The 24582-nt window shown below is 47.8% G+C and overlaps 1 protein-coding gene across 3 annotated transcripts; it reads left to right on the top strand.

Moving 5' to 3' along the window:
• The first annotated feature begins 9337 nt into the window (after nucleotides 1-9337).
• On the top strand, nucleotides 9338-22824 carry LAG3 (lymphocyte activating 3). 3 transcript variants are annotated; one of them, XM_075061918.1, is made up of 10 exons: nucleotides 9338-9896; nucleotides 12656-12809; nucleotides 13214-13334; nucleotides 13582-13741; nucleotides 13948-14174; nucleotides 14515-14772; nucleotides 15027-15320; nucleotides 15726-16016; nucleotides 16269-16387; nucleotides 21977-22824. In XM_075061918.1, the coding sequence occupies exons 3-10, from the start codon at nucleotides 13280-13282 to the stop codon at nucleotides 22085-22087; spliced, it is 1515 nt and encodes a 504-aa protein (XP_074918019.1). In that variant the 5' UTR covers nucleotides 9338-9896; nucleotides 12656-12809; nucleotides 13214-13279; the 3' UTR covers nucleotides 22088-22824. The 3 variants fall into 3 exon arrangements, with proteins under 3 accessions (XP_074918019.1, XP_032658052.1, XP_074918020.1); XM_032802161.2 differs by lacking the exon at nucleotides 9338-9896 and having other exon boundaries at nucleotides 12450-12809; XM_075061919.1 differs by lacking the exons at nucleotides 9338-9896; nucleotides 12656-12809 and having other exon boundaries at nucleotides 12926-13334.
• Nucleotides 22825-24582: the final 1758 nt, after the last annotated feature.

The following is a 24582-nucleotide window of genomic DNA, read 5'->3' as shown; positions in this document are numbered from 1 at the left end:
CTATGATCTAGGAGTTGTGCTGGTCCCACCTTGGGATTGCGGTCAATCATTGGAGCACTGACTGGTGCCAGGTTCAGCTTGTTAGCCGGCATCGAGTCTTGAGTTGGTGCTGGTGGCGGCAACATCCATCGTGGTGCCGATGCCTGTGCCGCGCTCCGCACCAGGGTTGTCGGTGCCGTGCAGGAGACTTGACATTTCAACTCTGGTGCCGCCCATTGGGGCTCAGCAGAGGTCCACTGAGGGACAGTGCTAGAGGAGCCCGGTGCCTCATAAGTGCTCTCTCTGGATGAGTTGAGAACTGAGGGTAAAGACCTCGCTAGGGAAGCTCTCTTTCTGTGACAGTCCCTTGTTGGAGAGGACGAGGCTCGCTTCCTGATAGTTTTGGAAGTCAGAGCTTTATCACTGCTTAGGGATCTTGGTTTATGAGACTCCCTGGAGGATGTCTCTTGCAGAGGTTGAAGGGATTTCTACATCAGAAGCATTTTCAAATGAAGATCCCTATCATGTCTTGCTCTCGACTTCAAGTTGTTGCAGTGTATGCATTTCTGGGAGACTGAGTTTCTCCCAGGCAACGGATGCAGGATGCGTGGCTATCAGAGACCGGCATTGGTTCACGGCATGAGTCACACTTTTTAAACCCTGTTGAGCCCAGCATGACTTTGGTTAAGGCTCTCCCCCCGGCTTAACAGATGAAGGTGGGAGTTAACTGAAGTGGTAAACCATAAAGCTATTCCTAAATGGAGAACTAAGTAAAGAATTTCTTTTATTTTTTAAGAAAAAAGCCTCTAAGACAGTGGTCCACAACCTTTTCATCTGGCGGGTACCAGATGAAGGACCGTGGTAGCAGTGGAGCATCCGCCGAAATGCCACCGAATTGTCAGCAGCAAGTGGCGTCATCGAGAAGCGTCGCCGCCGAAATGCCGCAGAAATTCGGCGGCATTTCGGAGGATGCTCCACTGCCGGCCAGGATGCAGGCGCATTTAGATGCCCCCGTGGGAGCCATGGTGGGGACCCCTGCTCTAAGAGGAACTAACGAAAATATGTAACTATGTATAGACTAATACTAAGGTAATATGTAACTTTTAACTTTTTTTTTTTCCCAGAAAGTATCAAGGATAGCACTGCCCCGGAACTCCATCTGCAGCCGAGGACATGGTCGGGGGTGTGTGCTCTACAGGAGGCTCCAATGATTGCACAAAACAGCTCCTGCATTTGCCCTTCCCCTGACTGAGTACAGCTGTGAAAAATCTCCGATCTCCAGCACAGAGATTCACCAACACCTAGAGTGGAGCACCCACAGGGACACCACTCGAAGAAGATGACTTTGACTCCCTTAGGAAATTGATGGGCAGGATCCCCTGGGAGGCTAAAATGAGGGGGAAAGGAGTCCAGGAGAGCTGGCTGTAATTTAAAGAAGTGGGGTGCAGGAACAAGCCATCCTGATCTGCAGAAAGAATAGCAAATATGGCAGGTGACTAGCTTGGCTTAACAGTGAAATCTTCAATGAGCTTAAACACAAAAAGGAAGCTTATAAGAAGTGGAAACTTGGTCTCATGACTAACGAGGAGTATAAAAATGTTGCTTGAGCATGCAGTGGTGTAATCATAGACTATCAGGGTTGGAGGGGATCTCAGGAGGTCATCTAGTCCAACCCCCTGCTCAAAGCAGGACCAATCTCTAGACAGATTTTTGCCCCTGATCCCTAAATGGTCCCCTTGAACATTGAACTCATAATGCTGGGTTTTGCAGGCTAATGCTCAAACCACTGAGCTATCCCTCCCCCTCAAGCAGGAAGGCCAAAACACAATTGGAGTTGCAGCTAGCAGGGTACGTGAAGGATAACCAGAAGGGTTTCTACAGGTATGTTAGCAACAAGAAAAAGGTCAGAGAAAGTGTGGAGGCCCTTAATGAATGGGGGAGACAACCTAGTGATGGATATGTGGAAAAAGCTGAAGTACTCAATGCTTTTTTTGCCTCGGTCTTCACAGACAAGGTCAGCTCCCAGACTGCTGTCCTGGGCAACACTGTGTAAGCGGGGGAATGGTCCCGCTATTGTGGGGAACTTTCCTGGCTTCTGCACTACTCTGGTGAAGTGGGCTAGCGAAAGGATCTGAGTCCTCGTTCCCACTTCCTTTACCCAGAGGCCTCCCTGCCCTTGAGGGCTCTCCTTCTACTCTCCTGTGTGGCAGAGTCCTTGTAACCCCAACAAGGCTGGGCCCAGGATTCCTGGAGGGCTCAATCCCCAACCCTGCTGGTCACCCAGGACAGGGGCTAGGGTGTCCCCACTCCGGGGTGCTCTCTCTGCACTGGACAACTCCCTGACCCACTGATCCTTTCATACAATTTAAAGCAAATACAAGTTGTTTAATTAACAATTAATTTAAAAAAAGAATAAGGAAAAATGGGAAAGTTTAAAGGAAAACACACCACCCTGCTCTGTGGCAGGGAACATCACAAACAGTGTCTCTGGAATGTCAGGGCAGTTCACAGTCTGTTCCTTGTAGGTCCCAGGCCTCGTTCTCAGGCCCTGGCTGTGCTGCAGGGACACTGTGGGTTAGATACTTGCTCTGGTGGTGGCCACACACTCTCGGGCTCTGGGTGGCAGGACCCTTCTCCCCAGCGTCGCCCCCGCCCTGTTAGGGTTACGATCCCCCTCCAAGTCTGGCCTGCAGGACCTCTTGGCTGAAGCGTCTCCCTGTGCTGGGCCCACTGCCCAGGGTCACCCTCGCTCTCCCCAGCTGCTCACCACACCTGGCTCCGTACTGCTCCAGCCCCAGCTCCACACTGCCTCAGCACGGCTCCTGCTGCTCTGCCTTCAGCTCCCTGGGCTGCTTCTCTGGCCTCTCTGGCTCCAATTGCTACAGCTCTGCTCTCAGGGCAGGTCTGCTCTGCAGGCTGCTTCTGTGACTCTGCTCTCAGCTCTCACCTGCTTCCTGGGCTGCTTGTCTGGCCCCTCTGGCTCTGGTTGCTGCAGCTCTGCACCCTGGGCAGGTCTGCTCTCTCTGGGCTGTGCTCTGGCTTTTTGGGCTGCAGCTCTGCTCCCATCAGCTTAGCTTGGGCCCCTGCTCTCTCCTTAGCTCAGCCCCACTCTGTCTGACTCAGGGAATTCCAGCTCACACGGAGGATGGGGATCCCCTGGCTTACTGACTCCCTGATTAGCCTGCTCGCTCTGTCAATCAGTCTGATTTGGAGCACTGGCCTCTCGCCATTGTTTCTGGGGACTGTCAGTCTCAGGCTCCTGATTTCCCATCGACCCTTCCCCTTTTAGTGCTGGGAGCTAGCCAACTAAAACACGCTCACTGAATGTTAGTAAGGGGGCAACAGTCCCCTTACAACTGTATGGGGAGGAAGTAAGCAGCCCTCAGTGGTGAAAGAACAGGGTAAGGACTATTTAGAAAAGCTGGACATGCACAAGTCCATGGGTCCAGATCTAATGCATCTGAGGGTGCTGAAGGAATTGGCTGATGTGATTGCAGAGCATTGGCCATTATCTTTGAAAATTTATGGTGATCAGGGGAGGTCCCGGACTACTGGCAAAAGACAAACATAGTGTCCATCTTTAAAAAAGGGAAGAAGGAGAACCCGGGAAACTACAGCCTCACCTCAGTCCCTGGAAAAATCATGGAGCAGAATCCATTTTGAAGCACTTGGAGGAGAGGAAGGTGATCAGGAACAGTCAACATGCATTCACCAAGAACAAGTCATGCCTGACCAACCTGACTGTCTTCTGTGATGAGATAACTGGCTCTGTGGATATGGGGAAAGCGTTGGATGTGATATATCTTGACTTTAGCAAGGCTTTTGATACGGTCTCCCACAGTATTCTTGCCAGCAAGTTAAAAAAGTATGGATTGGATGAATGGACTATAAGGTGGATAGAAACCTGGCTAGATTGTTGGGCTCAGTGGATAGTGATCAATGGCTCGATTTCTAATTGGCAGCTGGTATCAAGCGGTGTGCCGCAGGGATTGGTCCTGAGGCTGATTTTGTTCAACATCTTTATTAATGATCTGGGTGATGGGATGGATTGCACCCTCAGCAAGTTCACAGATGACACTAAGCTGGAGGAAGAGGTAGATACTCTGGAGGGTAGGGATAGGGTCCTGAGCAACCTAGACAAATTGGAGGATTGGGCTAAAAGAAATCTGATGAGGTTCAACAAGGACAAGTGCACAGTCCTGCACTTAGGATGGAAGAATCCCATGCACCGCTACAGGCTGGGGACCGACTGGCTAAGCAGCAGTTCTGCAGAAAAGGACCTGGAGATTACAGTGGATGAGAAGCTGGATCTGAGTCAGCAGTGTGCCCTTGTTGCCCAGAAGGCTAACAGCATATTGGGCTGCATTAGTAGGAGCATTTCCAGCAGATCGAGGGAAGTGATTATTCCCCTCTGTTTGGCGCTGATGATGCCTCATCTGGAGTATTGCTTACAGTTTTGGAGCCCCCACTACAGAAAGGATTTGGACAAATTGGAGAGAGTCCAGTACTGGACAATGAAAATGAGAGGACTGGGGCACATAACTTACAAGGAGAGGCTGAGGGAACTGGACTTGTTTAGTCTGCAGAAGAGAAGGGTGAAGGGGGATTTGATAGCAGCCTTCAACTACCTGAAGGGGGGGTTCCGAAGAGGATGGAGCTCGGCTGTTCTCAGTGGTTGCAGATGACAGAACAAGGAGCAATGGTCTCAAGCTGCAGTGGGGGAGGTGTAGGTTGGATATTATGAAATACTAATGTGACGTTCCCCTCTGGTGTTATCTAGACCAGTGATCTGCTAGGTCACTCCAATCCTTGACTCTGGGAGCCAGCCTTACCCTGCTCTGCAGTGAGAACCCCTGCTCCTGGTCTGTTCTCGCACAGCCTCTGTCATGTAAGCTATCCTCAGCTACCTGCAAGCAAATGACACTAGCCAATATCTCCAGTTCCGGACACAACCTTTGTCTTGCACGCAGTTATGCCTGCTGGACACTGCAAGCTTATATGAGTTAGTCAATTTAACAAAGAAATTGATATGTACCATATCTCCATCCATAGAGATTTTTAAGGTCAGGCTTGACAAAGCCCTGGCTGGGATGATTTAGTTGGTCTTGGTCCTGCTTTGAGCAGGGGGCTGAACTAGATGACCTCCTGAGGTCTCTTCCAACCCTAATATTCTATGATTCTATGATTCAGGAGGCTTGCCAGGGAGATGTGAACCGTCTCCAAGTGGTGGTCTCTTTGTTTTCACCCCAGCCTCACCACTGTATCTGTGACATGCACTGAGAGAACATTTGATAAATGGGTAATGAGGCTATATATCACTCAGCAGCTCTTTGACCAAATGACTTAAAATATGCAGTTCAGACTCTACCCTACACCCAGAATGAGCATATCAATTTTCAGGCCAATCAGACTGTGTGTGTGTGTACACCAAGATTGCCCATTCTCATTTCCCCAGTCTCAGCATTGTGTTCATGGCATACACAGAGCCTACCTATTCTCAGCTTCCCATTCCTCAATGCTGAGTGCCTGTTCTACACCCTGTCTTAGGACTATGTATCTATGGCACGCAATAAGCCTGTCCAGTCTCTGCTTCTTCCAGTCTCACTATGGTGTGCTTGTGACATACAGAAAGTCTGGCTGTCCTCTGAACACTCCCCAGTCTCAGCCATGGGTACCTATGGCATGTGCTGAGCCAGTATTTAAAAACAGGTAATTGGTTGGAGCTATATCTTGGGAACCTCTTTACTAAATGTTGCTACGTTTGCAACAAAAAAATCCACACTAGCCCCCATTGTAGTGTGCTAAGTTTTAGGCCAATCTGACTCTTCTTGTGAATTTTAGAACACTTTGAAATTATGCCTTTATATACAAATTTTGCTCCAGCCTCTTTAGACCCAATTCTCATTTCCACTATGGCCAATGAGTACTACTCTGGCCACGTAAAGGGGCCTGTAGCGGGATGACCCTGAAGGGGTTAGAAGCAGCCCTGCAGAGGGTTGTGGTGGGGAAAAGCTGGGCTGATTGGGAAAGCAGCCACAGCTCTGGCCAGTTTAATCAGGGCCCAGCTGGCCCTTATAAGAGGGCAGTGGGCTAGAAGCTAGAATATATACTTTCTGTCTTGCTTCATGAGAGAGAAGGACTTGGCTGCCTGGGAGCAGAGAAGGGTGCCTGAAGTGGAGTAGTGCTGGGGAAGGGCAGAGGGAGCTCCAGCCAAGAAAAACCCCAGGTTGCAGACCTTGCTAAAAGGTCCAAATAGGTACAAGGGCTGCAGAGAGGCAGCCCAGAGATAGGTAAAAGCAGCAGGTCCTAACGCCCCTTGCTGATGATGAGTGGTTAACAGACTGCAGTCTGCCCCAGTGAGTGGAGGCTAGATGGTGACTGCCAGTAGCCACTGAGGCAAGGTTGGGATAGAGGGTTGGGGGATTCCCCTGGGTGGGGAGACCCAGATTGTGGGTTGCTGTGAGGGGCAGACCCCTGATGTAAAAGGCACCAGGATCTGAGAGGGATATGGGGGGACAGTGGCCTGCAGAGGGTACTCTGGGCTGGAAGAGCTAATTCCCAGGATGACCAGCAGGAGATGCTGTGCTGGTGAGTCCCACCCTACCATAAGGCCTTCAAGTAGGAGTATAGAGCCATTTGCACTACCAGAATAGTACACAGGGGCTGAAGTGTAAATGAGAATTGGAGGCCCAATGTCGTTAAGAAGCCTTGGGTCAGTCATGCACATCACTTTATGGAACCAGAATGAAGGATTAATAAACTTCTGAGTTTAATTTTGAAGCTGGTTGGTGGTGGACACCACATGAGCTCAGGGGCTGTCTAGTGATAAGGTTTGTATGTGGCTATTTTCCATATTTTTTTTCTTTAACTTTGGACAAATTAGGAGGGCAGGGGAATCTGTCTGATAGCTCCCTTACCAACTGACTTCAAACCTACACTGCTAATAACGCTAACCAGGACCTTCAACTACCAAGGCAATTTTCAGGCCAATCTGAGTCTGCCTATGGCTTTTAGAGCACTTGGACAAACCAGGTCCAAACAACTTTAACTATGGTTCTGTAAGGACCATCCCATAATAGGAAACTTAAACAAATAACCACCCCCAACACAGGATGTGCAATGAGGAGCAGACAGATGTGCTGTAAGATATTTGAGCACAATTTCTGCTGTTACATTTCAGCAAGACTATTGACTTCAACAAAGTTGCGTGGCAGTAAATGAGAGCAAAATCTAACCCTTTTGCTTTTATATTTTTAGACTTTTTTAACCCTTTAACTGTGCAACCTTAATGTTTTATCAAGAAACCTTTTTATTTAGTACAGTGGCTCTCAACCTTTCCAGACCATTGTACTACTTTCAGGACTTTGATTTGTCTTGTGTATCCCAAGTTTCAGCTCACTTAGGCTACGTCTTCACTACCAGCCATATCGGCGGGTAACAATCGATTTCTTGGGGATCAATATATCGCATCTCATCTAGACATGATATATTGATCCCTGACCGAGCTCCTGTCGACTCCGGAACTCCACCAACGTGAACGGCGGTAGCAGAGTCAACAGGGAGAGCCGCGGACGTCGATCCCGTGCCGTGAGGATGGTAGGTAACTCAATCAAAGATACTTCGACTTCAGCTACGCCATTCACGTAGCTGAAGTTGCGTATCTTAGATCGATTTTTTCTCCCCCCCAGTATAGACCAGCCCCTAAACTACTTACTTCTGCATTTTTTTGTCTGACTTTTGTAAGCATCACAACACACTATTACTGAAAAATTGTTTACTTTCTTATTTTTACCACATATTATAAAATTGACTGGCGTATAAATATTGTACTTAAATTTTAGTGTGTAATGCATATAGAGCAGTATAAACAAGTCATTGTATGAAATTTTAGTTAGCACTGACTTTGCTAGTGCTCTTTATGTAGCCTGTTATAAATGAGGTAAATATCTAGATGAGCTGATGTACTCCCTGGAAGACCTCTGTGTACCTCCAGGGGTCTGCATACCCCTGGTTTAGAACTACTGATTTAATAGACTTAATTTTAAAAAATGTCTATTTAATCAGGACCAAAAAAAAATTTAAAACACATATATCAGAGCTTTGCTGAAAGGAACTTAAGCATGTGCTTAAATTTACATACTTGCATAAGTGCTGAATTGGGGGGGCTTTAATTCCTTGAGGTGTCATGATCTGGAGGAGTGAAGTTGGGAAGTCAGGAACTTCATTTCTATTTCCAGTTCTGCAACAGACTCACTGTGTTCCTGAGCATACTCCTCCAAACTCTGCCTGAGTTTCCATTGAGAATCAGCTACCTGGGATTTTATAAGGTTGTTGAGCTCAATATGGGAGAAGCTGGGTTAAATTCTATGCCCTGTGATATACAGTAGGTCAGACTAGATGATCTAATGGTTCCTATTGGCCTTAAGAATCTAGAAAGGATTGCATAGTTAATGTTTTTTAATTTTTCAAAGTTAAATCCTCTTAAATATAACTGGAAAATTTAAGTTCCTTTTTTCCTGATTTTTTTTAAACTATAAACTTTAAGATTGCATTAACCAAAGTTCTATTGTTTGATTCTAATTAGACCTGTTTAGTTGGGTCAGAAATTCCCTTTGAAGCCTAAAGAAGTGGGTTGCTGACAACTCTTTGGGAAACGGGCTGCAGGTTTTAAATACGGGGCATTGCCCCCCACTGCAAGGTGGAAAGAAAGGGGTGACCCTCACAAGAGGCATTCTGCAAAGGTCCAGGCTTCATTGTGGCCCTAGTGGGAGCGGAGATGGGGAGTGCCTAGAACCTGATCAAAAGCAGCTACTGCCCAAGCCAAATGTACCAATACTAAGCTTCCAAACTTCAGCCCCTCCTGTATTCTAATCCTAGTTTCCACTGCCTTCCCCAGCTCCGCCAATGCCCCTCAGTCCTCACCTTCAGCCCCTTCTGCTATTGCTCTCCTAGCCTAGCCATGCACACAGCTCCGCCAACGTGTCTCAGTGGTGACCTCACTGCAGTCACTGCTATTTTGTGCCAGTGGTGTTTTGTGCTGGGAGATGACGAAGGTGCCATTCAATGGAGTCAGCATTTAAAATGGGTCATTAAAGAGAAATGTCAGATGTCGTTTCTAAAGATAGAGCCTCACGCTGAGTAAAACAAGGCCTCAAAGGCGGTCATTTCAGAATACACCCTCTCACCACAATAACCCATCAACATCTGGTGTATGAGAGGCATTGTTCTCAGTCCCAGCCCCTCAGTTCTCCAAGCCTGAGCTTTAGGTTACTTTCCTAGGCAGTGGCAGATAGGCCAGAATTTAGCTGTATCCTTTTTTAAGTTGCACTCCATATGTTTATGGAAATTTGCTTGAGTATAAATATAATGTAACTGGAATATGCTTTATGCAAAAGGTCTCTTGTAAGGTATCATTACAAAACTTACGATCTACTGAGTGTGTTCAGCCTATTTGTTTGCATGCATTATTTCTATGTCTGGAGTTAGGAGAATAAGATATAAACTTGTATTACTAATGTAAACATGTTAAGTGGAAGCCATTAAGGGTGCTTCAGAATCAATGAACTGTGAATGGGTTTGTTTACCTTCACGCCTTCCTATGTACATGTCTTCCAGCTACTAGGCTATGAAGGAGGTCTTACAGTGACATGTGATCATGTCACCTGAACTGGAATCCATCTTAAAGATAGTGATTTTCCATTTAGAAGGAAGAGCAGGAACCCAGAGAGAGACAAAGGATTCCCGCCTTGGGCCAAAGCTATAAAAGGGGGTGGAACAGAACAAAGGGGGCTGCCAGTCATGAGAAATCCCCAAGTTACCCCCTGAGCTGGAAGAATGACTGTACCAGGGGAAAGGATTGGGTTCAGACTAGGAAGAAGTCTAGTCTGTGGAAGAAGCTCATTGGAACATCTCCGAGGGTGAGATTTACCTGTATTCAGTTTCTTAAATGTATTAGGCTTAGACATGCATTTTTTGTTTTTGCTTGGTAACTTTGTTCGATCATTACTTGAAACCACTTAAATCCTACATTTTGTACTTAATATAATCACTTTTGTTTATTAGTAAACCCAGGGTAAGTAATACCTGGGGAGCAAACAGCTGTGCATGACTCTCTCTATCGGTATTGTAGACAGTGAACAATTTGAGTTTACCCTCTCTAAGCTTTTATACAGAGTAAAACAGATTTATTTGGGGTTTGGATCCCATTGGGAGCTGGGTGTCTGGATGCTGGAGATCGGAGTACCTGCTGAGTGGCTTTCAGTTAAAGCCTGCAGCTTTGGGGATGTAGTTCAGACCCTGGGGATGTATTGCTGTAGGCTTGCCTGTCTGGCTCAACAAGACAGGGTTCTGCAGTCCCAAGCTGACAGGGAAAATGGGCTCAGAGGTAGGTTTGGCACATCAGGTGACAGCCCCAAGGGGGTCTCTGACCAAACCCATCACACAAGGAGATGAGCTCTTTCACTTGAAGACAACCCTTCCAATGCTGAGTGTGGAGTTAACAACTGGGCCAATATTAAGGATTGAGTGGGGATGATGCGGGTTCGGGGGGTGAAGTTAAGAGATTAGGGAGGAGCAGATGGATGGAGAGCAGGGTCCTTTGCTGCTCTGGAGTGGGACCAAGGAGAGGGGTGGGATAGATGAGGCCTGAGAGTCAGGACCAGTCTTCAGGGTGGGCCATCTGGGCAACCACCCAGAGATACCATGGTTAAAGGGGTGCTGCATGGCAGCACAGAGGTGTGCTGCCAGACTAGAGTCAGAAACTGCTCCTAGCTGGCAAAGGAGTACCATGTCCTGTGTGGGGAGGCACCCAGCTTTCTCCCTGCTCCCTCCCTGCAGAGGAAGAAGGGACAGTGATGACGTACAGATACTGCTCAAGGTCACTATCCCTGCAATGGGGCTGTGTGTGTGTGATGGGGAGGGGAGCGAGAGAGGAGCAACACCAAGTACTTCCTGCATCCGGGTCACTTTCCACACCTGGCTTGTCCTGTGAGGCAAACATCAGGACCTGCTGCTCTTCTGCCCTCCTCTTACACAGCACAGGTGGGGAAAGTGACCTGGATGCAGGGAGCCCTGAGGGGTGTACAGAGGAGCAGTATTCAAGGGGGTGAGTGAGCAGCAGTGCCAGGTGCTCCATGCATCCTGGTCAGTTTCCCCACAGAGGTGCAGAATGGGGAATGCAATGGTTAGGGGCACAGTGTAGGGGTTGGGGATGCAGGAAGGGGCATTGTGCCCACAGGGACCAAGGTGTGTGTGTGCCAGAATACAAATTTGCCCAGGGTGTCATTTTCCCTCAGGCCAGCCCTGCTAAGAGGGAAGCCCCACGTGTTTCCTCGCTATGCTGCAGACCCCTCTTTCTTTCATTCTCTTGCTCTGTTTCTCCTTCGCCCACGCACTCATGCCATCCCTTTGATGCTGACTCAGTGGAATGGAAAGTCTATACCCTTTGCTTAGACCGGACACCAGGGACTGTTTTTGCTGAACAGGAGGAAAAACACCCTCTGCTTTAACTGTAATATATTCTCCAACCTCTCCTCTCCTCTCCTCTCCCTGTTACCAGCTTCTCTGTGTTTCCCTATTCCTCCCTCTTGATCACTCTGCTGATAAACGCAGAGAGAGAGAGAGATCCTCCAGCAGAGGTGAAATTGTGCCCCTGAGTCACCCTGTGCTCCCCCACCCCAGGGAGAGGCCCCGCCCACTCCAGTTAGTGGGGGATGTGTACACAGAAGGGGGCACAGTCAGAAGTCACCAAGGAGGGCAAATGCATGATTAAGTCAGATAGAGTCAAAACCAGTGGGTGCTGGAAAGTGTGAGCCACAGAAGGGGGGATTCTCTGAGGTGACAAGGGGGCCCCATGTGTGACAGGGATGGGAATCTATGAATTGCACTATGCAAAGTTCAGTTCTGTTCTCTCTGAACTTCCCAGCACCTACACAGGAGCTGGGAGAAGCCCCCACATCACAGGACCTGAAGTGGGGTCTCCCCAGAAGTGGATAGAGAGGGATCATTCCCTCCCTGTTCAGGGATGCAATGTCTTTCCATGCAGCCCTCAAAGCACGGTAACCTTTTCTGCAGCCTCCTCTCTCAGCTCCTCCTGGCCATCTTCCTTCCACTGTGGTCCTGGGTTTTGGATCTACTAGTCACATTTGTCCTGGCTGAAGCTCACTTTATTTCCCGGCCCCATGTCCCACTGGAGCTGGAACAATTTTGGGGGGATGGGCACGGGGGGAGTGCTGAGAGCCATTGAACCAAACTGTAAACCCTATATATCAGGGGTAGGCAACCTATGGCACACGTGCCGAAGGCGGCACACAAGCTGATTTTCAGTGACACTCGCACTGCCTGGGTCCTGGCCACTGGTCCGGGGGGCTCTGCATTTTAATTTAATTTTAAATGAAGCTTCTTAAACATTTTAAAAACCTTATTTACTTTACATACAGCAATAGTTTAGTTATATATTCTAGACTTATAGAAAGAGACCTTCTAAAAATGTTAAAATGTATTATTGGCACACGTAACCTTAAATTAGAGTGAATAAATGAAGACTCGGCACAGCACTTCTGAAAGGTTGCCAACCCCTGCTGTATATGATAACCCCTCCAAGCACTCCTAGTTCCAGGACCTATGCCATCACTAGTTTTAGTCCTTTTGGGTTATTTGTCTGTCCTTCCTGTTTCAGCTCCTCATTTAGTGTCCCCTGTGAATTGGAAAAACAGAAAAAGAAAGCATATATTTGAGAAAGTAAAAGAAAAAATGGAAAGAGGAGCAAGGCATTTTGAAAAGACTGAAACAATTGACAGAAATAGTGAAGTGTAAAGATCAAACCAAAAAAGGTAAGAGATGAAAGAAAAACATGAAGGGCACTTGCTGGGAAGTGTCTTCTACAAATTTTCCGCTGTCTGGGTAGAAGCGAAACTGTGAAGAAAACAACAGAAACCCAGAGAGAGAATTTCCACTAAAAGATGCTTAGAACACGATCTCTGACTTCTTCCTCCTCTGTCTCCATTTCTTTCTGCATGTGCCTCATTCTGATGCTGGTTTCTTGGCTGTGACGCATCTTCTCAGTGCTGTAAGGAAATTAGCTGCCCACCCGCATTATAAGGGCATCTAGGGAAAGGCTTTGATCAGAATGAGAGAGAGCGAGTGAGAGAGCAAATGAACGGGAGAGCCTGACCGACCCACTCACCAGCCCCCTTCTTTGTCCAGTCCATGCCTCATTCTCACTTGTCCCTTGAAGCTTTGGATCCATTCTGGCGGTGAAGTGAGTGTGGAGACACATCCCCTTCGTCTCCTTGATGCCACCATGACATTGGCATTTATGCCACTGGGTCTCGCCCTCGTGCTGCTGGTGACCAATGGTAAGGGGGGCCGAGTATTTTGGAAGGTGGAGGGTAGTTGCACTGGGGATATTTAGCGTTTACTTGGTCCACAGGATTTTAGCAATTCAAAGCTGAACCTTTGGCAGATCTTGCTTTCCTGACCCTTCAGTGTTCAGCCCTCCTCCATTCTCCTTGGCAGGGTCCTCTTAGGACAGTAAAAAAAATCTCTCCACCCCCATTTCTAACCTCCCCCCACCCCCCCACTCAGTTCTCTGTCTTGTTGCAGCCAGCAGTACTTCCCCTGGAGCACCAAAGGAGCAGAGGGTGTGGGCCAAAGTGGGAGACCTGGTTGTGCTCCCCTGTCACCTGAGTCCTCAGGAGCTGCAGAGGAGCAGGAAGCAGCTGTATGAGAAGACAGCTGTCCGCTGGGAGCAGCATGGGGAAAGGTAATGCAGGCTGCGAGGGTGGGGGTGCTGTGCTTTGATTCCTTTCCTCTTTCTTCTCCTCTTCCACAGTCTTTGATTCCCATCCCCTCTCCCCTGATGTGCTTTTTCTCCCTCTCACTGCCTTTCCTCCTCTGTCTTTCTCTGCTCCTTTTCCCCATCCTCTCCCTCTCCTAGCACTAACTCATTTCCCCTGCTCATATCCCCAGCTCCCACAAAGAGCTCCACATGGTGCTGGAGGTCGAGTACAGTGGTCTCCTGAAAAGAGCCCGATCCATGGTGCCCCGAGCCTCAGTTAGGGAAACCGGCTTCCGCCAAGGGGACTTCTCCCTCTGGATTGAGCCACTACTGAGTGAAGATGCAGGCCATTACGAGGCACTGGTGAGATATGGCAAGGAGACTCGGCGCTGCCAGTTGGAGTTGGGCGTGGTGACAGGTATGAGAAGCTGGAGCCCAACAAGGATCACTGGAACAGCAGGGTACTGTTAGTTAGGACCAAAAGTCCTGGGGGCGGGGGTGGAGCCCAGGACTGTAACAGCAGGTTAGAAAATGAGACGTAGCCTTCTGAGATTAGGCAACACCCCTGTCTTCATCCCATGGGTTGAGAGTTCTAGAGAAGGAAATCTCTAGGTGATAAACACAAGGAAAACAGGGAGATCAAGGACTGGTTTGTTGTCCTTTCAATGCCCCACAGACAGGGGCTGGGAGCTCCAAAGAGGGAATGGTTTTAGGGCTCCCCTGTGACATTAACTTCTCTCTTCCCTTCTTCTCCACAGTGACTGTCAATCCCCCAGGCCTCCTGGTAGAAACAGAGCCTCTCTTGCTAAACTGTAACTCCAGTCATCCAGCTAAGCTTGTGGATATGCGCTGGTTCCATAATGGTAGCCTGGACCCCATTTCCAGCAGGTTCCGTTCCCGCCATGGGGCTCTATCCATCTCCAGGCCAACTGTGAGCGATTCAGGGCCCTGGCGCTGTGAACTCACGTACTCAGATGACGAGAGAGTTTCTGCCTCATTCAACCTTCAAATTCTAGGTAACTCTGGCCTCCAACTCACCCTCTCAGCTCCCAGAGACCTCTGGCCTCTCACAACAGCCCCCTCCTCTCCAACTCCTGTCCTTTCATGAGTAGCCTCCTTGGATCTCTTTGCTTCCCTCCCTGCTTTCCCAGTCATGGCTCCCCTCTGTCCCTGCATCCCCTCCCCACAAAGGGTGGTAACCTCCTCTTCTGTTGCAGTTTGGTGGACCTCATACCACGTAATGTTGCCCTACACTCTTTGTTTTCTCCAGGTTTTGCTGGCCCAGTCTCTCCTGTAGTTTATGCAGCTGTAGGATCTGTTGCCAACCTTCCCTGCCTCCTGAATCGAGACCCCAGTGCTTCCAGCATTCTAGGGGTGTCAGCCCGCTGGAGCCATCTTGCAGGAGGGGATCTGAAAATATGGGACATCTCCAGGAATGGGAGCAACGGGAGCTTCACTCTCCATCTCCCTGAAGTGGGGCCACAGGATGCAGGGCAATACTCCTGTGCTGTCTCTATCCATGGCACGACCATCACTAGGGATGTGACCTTGGCAGTGATGACAGGTGAGCAATGGAAGCCAAGAGGATGCCAAGGGCACTCTTCCCCTCCAGTGACTTTCACTGGCTTGGAGAAAATATCCTTGCACATCAATGTGGTGAGTTTGGGCTGTTCTTGGCCTGTCCAGCCTCCCCATGGGGAGAGACCCTGTGTCTTGGCTCGGGCATTTAGCTGCACAGGAGTGGAATCTCTCTATCCACAGGATGCTGTGCCATAGGGAGGTTTCTCATGGTGGTTCAATTATTTGTCTTTAAGAAATCTGTCTTAAAGTAGGAAAATGAGGCGGGGGGAGCAAGGGAGTCAATCAGAGAAGGTGTGAGTGAAAAAGGAGGAAGAAGGTGATGAAAAGGTAGGGCAGGAAGAGGCTCTGCTTTCTTTGCTGAGGGTATTTCTGTTTCCCTTCCCCACAGTCACCCCAAGCATCAAAGGGCCAGTCGCTGAAGGCTCTCGTCTACTGGTTATCTGCAGCCTCACCCACCCCAGGGGACATGAGCACTTTCAGTGGAGGCAACTGAGTTCAGACCTCAGCAATGGGAGCTCATTTGAGGCCACTCCCAGGAACCCAGCAGTCCAGCGCTACAATCTGGGTTCCACCCTGGAACTGGACCATGTGTCACAGGAGGATATCGGCACCTGGGAGTGCAGCGTCCATGGCTCAGAAGGGAGGCTGGGAGCTGTGGAATATGAGCTGTATATTACAGGTACAGTCTCCCCTGTGCCTCACTCCGCCCCACTTCCACCTCCCTGTGCCCCAAGATTTCTGCTCCACTTGACCAGCCAACATTTTCCAAACCTCATCCATACCCTGAACTAGTCCCAATCCCCCTGACTCCCCACCCCTACCCTGCCAGACCAATCTTACTATTCCCTTTCCAATGTCAGCCCCTTCAGTGCAATCCCATTCCAACTGCCCCCCTTTCACCCTGCTTTCTAACTGTGACTTCCCCTTACAGGTGCCCAGATCTCTGGTCCTCATCCAATTCTGAATGGGCAGATCTCTTTTGGCCTTATCCTTGTCCTCTTCCTCCTGCTTGTGGCCTCCATCCTGGCTTTGGTCCTGCAGAACCGTAGGGTGAGTCAGTCCATTGCCCTCTCTCTATCCATCTGTCTTCTCTCTCCAAGGCCATTGTTCATTCCTCCTTGGGCAGAACTGTCAAAAGTATCTGAGTAGCATGACAAAGGGAGAGTGAATGGGAGAGCTGAGCGGGAAAAACGAGGGGGGAAAGGGCTGTGATTGAGCCCATCTAAGCCTGACAACCCTGCATCAGGTTGGGGCTGTGTGTGCAGGACAAAGAGACTACATTGGGTAGCCTGCCAGCTGTGCCCTGGTCGTATGCAGTATGTACTGGGAATATAGAAATTGCCAGGCTGGATCAGCCCAGTGGTCCTGCTAGCCCAGTGTCTTGTCTCTGACAGTGCCAGATCCTTAGAGGAAGGAGCAAAATACCCTCTAGTGGACAATTTATAGTTTCTTCTTAACTCCTGTCAGTTTGAGGTCCTCTTGTGCCTTAAAGGATGAGGGTTTATATCCCTTCCAAACTATTGTGGTTGTACTTTTTCTTATACATAATCTGATCTGATGTAATTGTGGATGTTCTCAGTTCCTATATAGATTAATAGAGTCCAAGGCCAGAAGGGACCATTGTGGTGATCTAGTCTGACCTCTTGTATAACGCAGGCCATAGAACTTCCAAAGATAATTCCTGAAGCAGATCTTTTGGAAAAACATCCAATCTTGATTTAAAAATTGCCAGTGATGGAGAATCCTCCACAACCCTTAGTAAATTGTTCCAGTGTATGTAAATGTCCAATACTCTTTTGAATCCTGCTAAGCTCTTGGCCACCACATTATCCTGGGGCAATCAGTTCCCGGGGCTCATTCTGCAATGTGTAAAAACTGTTCCCTTTTATCCATTTTGAAATTTCAGGCTTTCAATTTTACTGATCATCTTTGTTCTGTGTTTATGATAAATTCATCGTGACTGACTTTCTCACTCAGTTAGAATTTTGTTTTCCTCTAGTATATCCCTTCTTATTTCTCTTTTCTCTAAACAAAACAAACTCAGTCTCTTTTCATTTGGAAATCTTTCAAGGCCTCACGTCATTTTCATCACTCATATCTGAAGCACCTCTGTTTTACTGTCTCTCTTTATAGAGAGCGTGACCAGACACTAACAGTGTTCCAGATAAGGTCATCTCACTAATTTACCTAGTGACATAGGAATAGCTCCAGTATTATTCTCCATCCCATTCCTGTGCATGCTAATATTTTGTTGGCTTTTTAACTACTGCTACTTGGTGAGCGCAGAGGTTTTTTTTTTCTCAATTACACGTCTAGGTCTTTTTCCTTAAGTGGTTATGGTTAATTTAAAACCAAATAATTTGTTGGAATTCAGATGACTGCTTTCAATGTGCATTGCCTTGCATTTGCCTACACCAGCGGTCCCCAAACTATTGAGGGTCGCACCTTCCCCTTACGCTGTCTGCCTCCAGGAGTCAGAGCCAGGAGTGGGACTGTGGCTTGGGGCGGGGGGATGCAGGCAGGGGCAAGGGGGTCAAGACTGGGGCCATAGCTGGGGGTGAGCCTGAGGCGGGGAGTGGGGCCATGGCCAGGGGCCGAGGCTGGGAGCCAAGCCGCACTGAGGCTGGGGATGGGGCTAGGTACAGGGCCATGAGTGGGATTGGAGCAGAGCTGGGGGCAGGGAAGGGCTGGATGGTGCTCCCTCCCCACAGCCCTAGGGGCTGGTCTGTGCCCTGGCATGCCCCAACCCCATCCCCGGGTCTTTCCTCCACACTATGGGCTGCAGGTGTAATAGACTGGGGAAGGCTGTGCTTCCCCAAACAGCTTTGCTCGTGCTCCAGCCCAAGGTCCCCTCCCCAATGGCAGATGAAACTCAGGCTACGTCTAGACTACGCGCCGTATCGGCGGGTTAAAATCGATTGCTCGGGGGTCGATATATCGTGTCTCATCTAGACGCGATATACGCTTATATCGATTCCGGAACTCCGCCAACCCCCACGGAGTTGCGGAATCGAGAGGGGGAGCCGCGGACATCGATCCCGCGCGGTGAGGATGGGTGAGTAATCCGATCTTAGATATTCAACTTCAGCTACGTTATTCACGTAGCTGAAGTTGCGTATCTAAGATCGATTTTCCCCCCGTAGTGTAGACCAGCCCTCAGTGTAGACCAGAAGTCCCCAAGCTTATGGTTCACCCATTGCCCATGCTGCACACACCCCTAGGGGGCGTACCTCGCACTTTGGGGACCTCTGGTCTACACTGAGTTTCATCTGCCATTGCAATGTCCATTCATCTAGCTTTGATGCATAGGTTCATAGATTCCGAGGCCTGAAGGAACCATTGTCATAAGCTAGTCTGACCTCATGTGTAACACAGGCCATGGAACTTCCCCAGCCTAATTCCTGTTTGGACTAGAGCAGATCTTTTTAGAAAAAAAATCCAATTTTGATTTAAAAATTGCCTGTGATGGAGAATCCACCACAACTCTGTGCTAGCTCTCAGTCTTCTCCAGTGTTGTTGAACTTAAAAAATGTTGTGCTATATCCATATTTTGTTACTTCACTGCTCATCTCCTTTTCCAGACTAGGTAAATTTTTAAAATCACTGAAGGACCTAGGATCTTAAGTCACATTTTAAAGGCTTATTGCACTTCAATGGTCCTTAAGTGAATAAAAATTGCCGAATTGCTTCTGACAATGCGACTTCCAGGCTCTTAAGTAGGGTTCATTGAAAACTCAGTTTTTGACTACATTAATTTTTTTGAAAAAATTACTTTTGACATATCACCAAGACTCAAAATTTGGATTTGGAAATGCCAAAAGTGTGCCTCATGGGAGGAGTTGTTTGGGTGCCTCATTCCCCCATTCTTCTCTATGGGCCAAGTTCTGCAACCAGACTACCATCTTCCATGATGCACCATGTCTGTAAAATTCCCATGATGCATCACAAAATGGCTCAACAAGAGGGGAGATGTAGACTAACCAGGTTGCCTGGCCCATAGAGGAGAATGTGGGCATGGGCCATCCAAACTACAAATCCCATGAGTCACTGGTAGCATTTCCAAATGGAAAGTGTTCGTATTTGTCCAAAACTGTTTAGGTTTTGATTTTTTTTTCTTCCCACCAAGAAGTCAAAACTTTCTGTGGGGGATGGCCCCATTTTCTGGCCAGGTGTAAGTCTTTTAGGCACTTAAAAAAATTGTACATACATAAACATGGTAAACACCTGTCCTAGTACAGAACCTTGTGGCACACAACTACTAATCTTTGGCCATGATGAAAATGTATCAGTTATTCCTACCTTCTCTCTGTTAGCCGATTTCTGAACCATGACAAAACTTAACTTTTCATGCCATGCTACTTAATTCCTTAAGAGCATCTCAGAAGGGTCTATGTCAAAGTCTTTTGAAATCCCCCCAAAATCATGACAACTGGGTCATTCTTTACTCACAGTATTGCTGATGCATTCAGAGAATTCTAATAGATTAGAATGGCATGATTTTCCTTTGCACGCACTAGTTTGTAGCTATCAGATCATGTTCTTCTAAGGGTTTTACAGTGCTCTAATTATTGTTTCAACCAATTTTTCTCTTCTATGGTAACTTTCATGCTACAGTTTTTCTGGGGCTGAGGTCAGACTCACTGATATGTAATTATCAGGGTCAATGTACACTTGCTGATTTTAATGAGGCTGCATATTCTTGTTAGCAGCCTCAGACCCAGGTCCCATCAACTCCTGGTGACTTGTCACTCTTCTTAATTTATCAGTTTGTTCTAGGATTTCCTTTTTTCAGACTTCAGCCTCTCGCAGTGCCTCAGCTTTGTTACCACTAAAGAGCAGGTCTTTGTTAGGTATCCCCCCACATCCTCAGTGGTAAAGATTCATGCAAGGAAATCACATTTCTTCTGGGCAAACTACTTACTTTGCAATTTCCTCCTCTAAATGTTTCCCCAGTGATCCGTGGGACCCAATTATTCTCTCATAGGCTTCCTGCTTTTCGTATACTTCACTGGGGCTATGTCTACACTATTGCAGTAAGTCAACCTACGCTACACAACTCCAGCTACATGAATAACTAAGCTGGAGTCGATGTACCTTAGGTCGAGTTACTGCAGGGGGTCAACAGGAGAAACTCTCCTGTCTACTTATCTTATTCTTCTCATCATGGGTAGAGTACAGGGGTTGACTGGAGAGTGATCTGTCTTTTTTTATTTTTTTTTGGTGGGTCTTCACTAGACCCGCTAAATCAACCGCTGGTGGACTGATCTCAGAGTGTTGATCCCAGATGTGGTGTAGCTTGGTTCTCAAACTATTTAATACCAGAACCTCTTTTTCTATAATGGGGACCTCTCTTATCTAGCAGGGTTATCCCTCCCATTTCACTATATAGAAAGGACAAGCCCCTATTCATCACCCACCTGGAGGTCACAAACCTCAAGCTGAGAACCCATGGTACACTTGAAGAGTAACACCCCAGAGTGTACTTCAGGAGAGGTGACATTGAACTTTTCAATACTATTAGAACTATGTATCCACAGGATAGTGCTCCTGAGTGTATTTTGAATGATTCAAGGTCTGGAAAGCTTGCCTCACCATGAGTCTCAAGAAGCTCAATCTATTTAGTTTCACCAAGAGAGTTAATAGGTGAATTGATCACTGACTACAACAGTGGGTCTCAAACTTTTTTTTAGTGGTGACCCCTTTCACATCGCAAGCCTCTGAGTGCGACCTGCCCTAATAAATTAAACACCTTTTTAAAATATATTTAACACCATTATGAATGCTGGAGGCAAGTGGGGCTTGAGGGGGAGGTTGACAGCTCACAACCCCCCATGTAATGACCTCGTGACCCCCTGAGGGGTCCCGACCCTCAGTTTGAGAACCCCTGGGCTACTAGTATCTACACAGGGAAGAGATTTCTGATAGTAGACAGCTCTTTAATCTAGCAGAAAAAGGCATAGTAAGCTCCAATGTCTAGGAGTTGAAGCTAGATAAATACAGATTAGAAATAAGGTGCAACCTTTTAGCAGCAAGTGTAATTAGCCATTGGAACAATTTACCAAGGGTTACGGTGGAGTCTTCCTTTCCGTCAAGACTGGATGTCTTTCTGAAAGATATGCTCTAACTCAACCAGAAGTTATGGGCTTGATGCAGAAATTCATGGGTGGGTTCTCTGGGTGGGTTTACACAGGAGGTTAGACTAGATCATCATCATGGCTCTTTCTGGCCTTAATCTATGAAAGGAGCCACATTAAAGGCTTAACTCAACTATACACAGCATAATATCAAGCCAGCATTCTCCACAGGAAAGGAAACATGATCATGGAGCATGACTCCTGGGTTCTTCTCTCAGCTCTAGGAGAGGACTAGGGTATAGTAGTTACTGCAAGGGAAACTGGGAGTCAGGTTTCCTGAATCCTATTACTGGTTGTATGAGAGAGAAGGGTATAGAGTGTTAGAACAGGAAGAAGTAGAAATCAGGACTCCTGGGGTTCTCTCTGTGACCATCTAGGCTCCTGAGGGATAAGACCTACAGTGGCTATTCAGACTCAGGGGCCAGATGTAAGCATCATGCTGGGGCAGGATAGAGCCCATGCTAGGTCCATTCCCCAATCATCTCTTCTTTTTTTTCCCTTTCAGATATCGTCCCCAGCCTTCCCGGCACTGGAGCGGGTGGTTACCGCATCCACACCAGGGAATGCAGGAAAGGATGAAGGCCAGGAAGGGAAGAGCCTGCAGACAGAGTGTTGATGGGAGAGAAGGCACAAAGGTCAATCGGAATGGCAAACACTTCAATGGGAAAACAAGACTCTGCTACACAGCTGGGGGAACCATTCAGATTTGTCCGGAGGGCATGGAGGTCACATGGACACAGCCTGGGGACCATGCCACTGCTGAGGGAGTGGGAGCGGGAGCCATATGACAAAGGAGATAGGAGTCATCTGGGTGCAGGAAGGTTGGGATGGGGGGTTGTACAGGTTTCTGAACTTCCTTTTTGGAGATGAAGGACTCCAGTGTTCATAACCTGCTTCAGTTCCACTTGTTTCTGTCGCACCCTCTGTCTCCCTCTCTTGGCCTTTCTCCTTCCTTGGTGGGGTGAGAGTGGCCTTTAACAGATGGGGAGATTGGCAGAGACCTAGCTCCCCTCTGCCCACAGGGCATTTAACTTCCTGCTGCCAACTTCCCTCTCTGTATCCCATAAGCACCCTGCTCCGGCACTTATTCGCTGGCACAGCAGATCCTGCAGCCAGAGATATTGCATAGTTGAGTTTTTGTTATAGTTTATTAGCACTCAGAAGAAAATATACTGCAATAAACCCCCCCCACTGGAAACCCTTTGGTCTCTGTGTGCATTTGGGGTAAAATGGGCCTATCTAGCACACTGTTGGCATCTGGTTGTCTGTGTGAAGCAGCTTCCCTGAAATCTTCCCCCTTTCTGTGGATTTCACTTTTATTTTTGTTTGAGAGAAATAAAAAATATGAAATGACTAGGCCAGTAAAAACACTAAAATAACACACTTTGAAAGAATAAAATTACAGAAAATACATGTGCATTCCAGGAAGTACCAAGACAGTAGTCCCCAACCTTTTTCATCCAGTGGGAGCCGGCCGATGAGCCGCCGAGGACCGTGGCTGGCGGACAAGCATCCGCCGACAAGCGGCAACGTCAAGAAGCGTCACTGCCAAAAAACAGCCAAAAATCAGCGGCATTTCAGTGGCACTGCCTCTTGACGTTGCCACTTTTCAGTGGCATTTCGGCGGATGCTTGTCCACTGGACGGTACGTGGGCGCAGACAGATGCCCTGGCAGGCACCGCGTTGGGGACCACTGTACCAAGAAGTAACAACAATAATACAATTATCTGTGGGGACGTGAGTGTGAAAGAGTGTATGTGTGTGAGAGACACAGAGATTGTGTGTGCGAGAGAGACAGACACAAACTCGGTGTGACACACAGACTGTGTGGGCTGTTTGCTAGGGAAAGCTGTGTGCTGTCTCTTTAAGACGCTCACTGAAAGCTCTCCTGCTCTGTCCTGAGTCCTGTTATTTCTCATCTCACACTCTGCAGGGATGGGGTATATGGACAGGAGAAAAGGGGTGTGTGTGTGTGACAGAGAGAGATGGCTGCTGGGGAAATCTCAAAAACAGTGCATAGTCTCTTTAAGAAAGGCACACCATTCAGACTGCAGCAGCAACTACAAGTCCTCCTTACCCAGGCTGTCCTCTCTGCAGAGATGGGGAACGGGCAGGGGGACACCTTGCCATCAGCGCTCTCCTCCCCTCCATGCCTGCTCTGCACAGCCAGCAGGAGGGTCCCGGGAGCAGCTGCAGGATGGTGCAACGTAGGGGGAGGGGCACCTGAACACATGCTGCCAGCTGTGTGTGCTCCGTAATCAGCACTTGAATGTCTTCTGTGCAGCCACCCAAGTATGCAGCTTACAGGGAACACAATCCAGCACTATTCAGTATTTTCATTAATGTCTTGGATAATGGACTGGAGAGCATGCTTATAAAATCTGTGGATGACACCAAGCTGGGAGGGGTTGCAAGCACTTTGGAGGACAGAATTAGAATGCAAAGTGACCTTGACAATGAAGAATTGATCAGAATCCAACAAGATGAAATTTGATAAAGACAGATGCAAAGTACTTCTAGGAAGGAAAAATGAAATGCACAATTACAAAATGGGAAATAACTGGCTCAGTGGTCACACTGCAGAGAAGAATCTGGAGGTTATAATGAATAAAAAATTGAAGATGAGTCAACAAGGGAATGTTATTGCAAAACAAAGCTGATCTAAATCTGGGGTGTAATAACAGGCGTGACATATGTAATAGACAGAAGGTGATTGTCCTGCTCTACTCAGCACTGGGCAGGCCTCAGCTGGAGTACTGTGTCCAATTCTGGGCACCACACTTTAGGAAAGACGTGAACAAATTGGAGAGAGTCCAGAGGAGAACAACAAAAATGCTAAAAGATTTAGAAAACCTGAGCTATGTGGAAAGGTTAAAAAACTGAGTATGTTTAACCTTGAGAAAAGAAGATGAGGGGGTGGGAACCTGATAAGCGGCTTCAAATGTCTTAAGGGCTGTTATAACGAGGATGGTGATCAGTTGTTCTCCACATCCACTGAAGGTAGAACACAAAGTAATGAGCCTAATCTTCAGCAAGGGAGATTTAGGTTAACTATTTAGGAAAAAACTTTCTAACTATAAGAGGAGTTTAAGCTGTGAAATAGGATTGCAA

The sequence above is a fragment of the Chelonoidis abingdonii genome, chromosome 1 (assembly GCF_003597395.2).
Source record: "Chelonoidis abingdonii isolate Lonesome George chromosome 1, CheloAbing_2.0, whole genome shotgun sequence".
In the NCBI taxonomy this organism is placed as follows: Eukaryota; Metazoa; Chordata; order Testudines; family Testudinidae; genus Chelonoidis; species Chelonoidis abingdonii.
The sequence above is the reverse complement of the archived record's forward strand: the minus strand, read 5'-3'. Positions and strand labels throughout refer to the sequence as shown.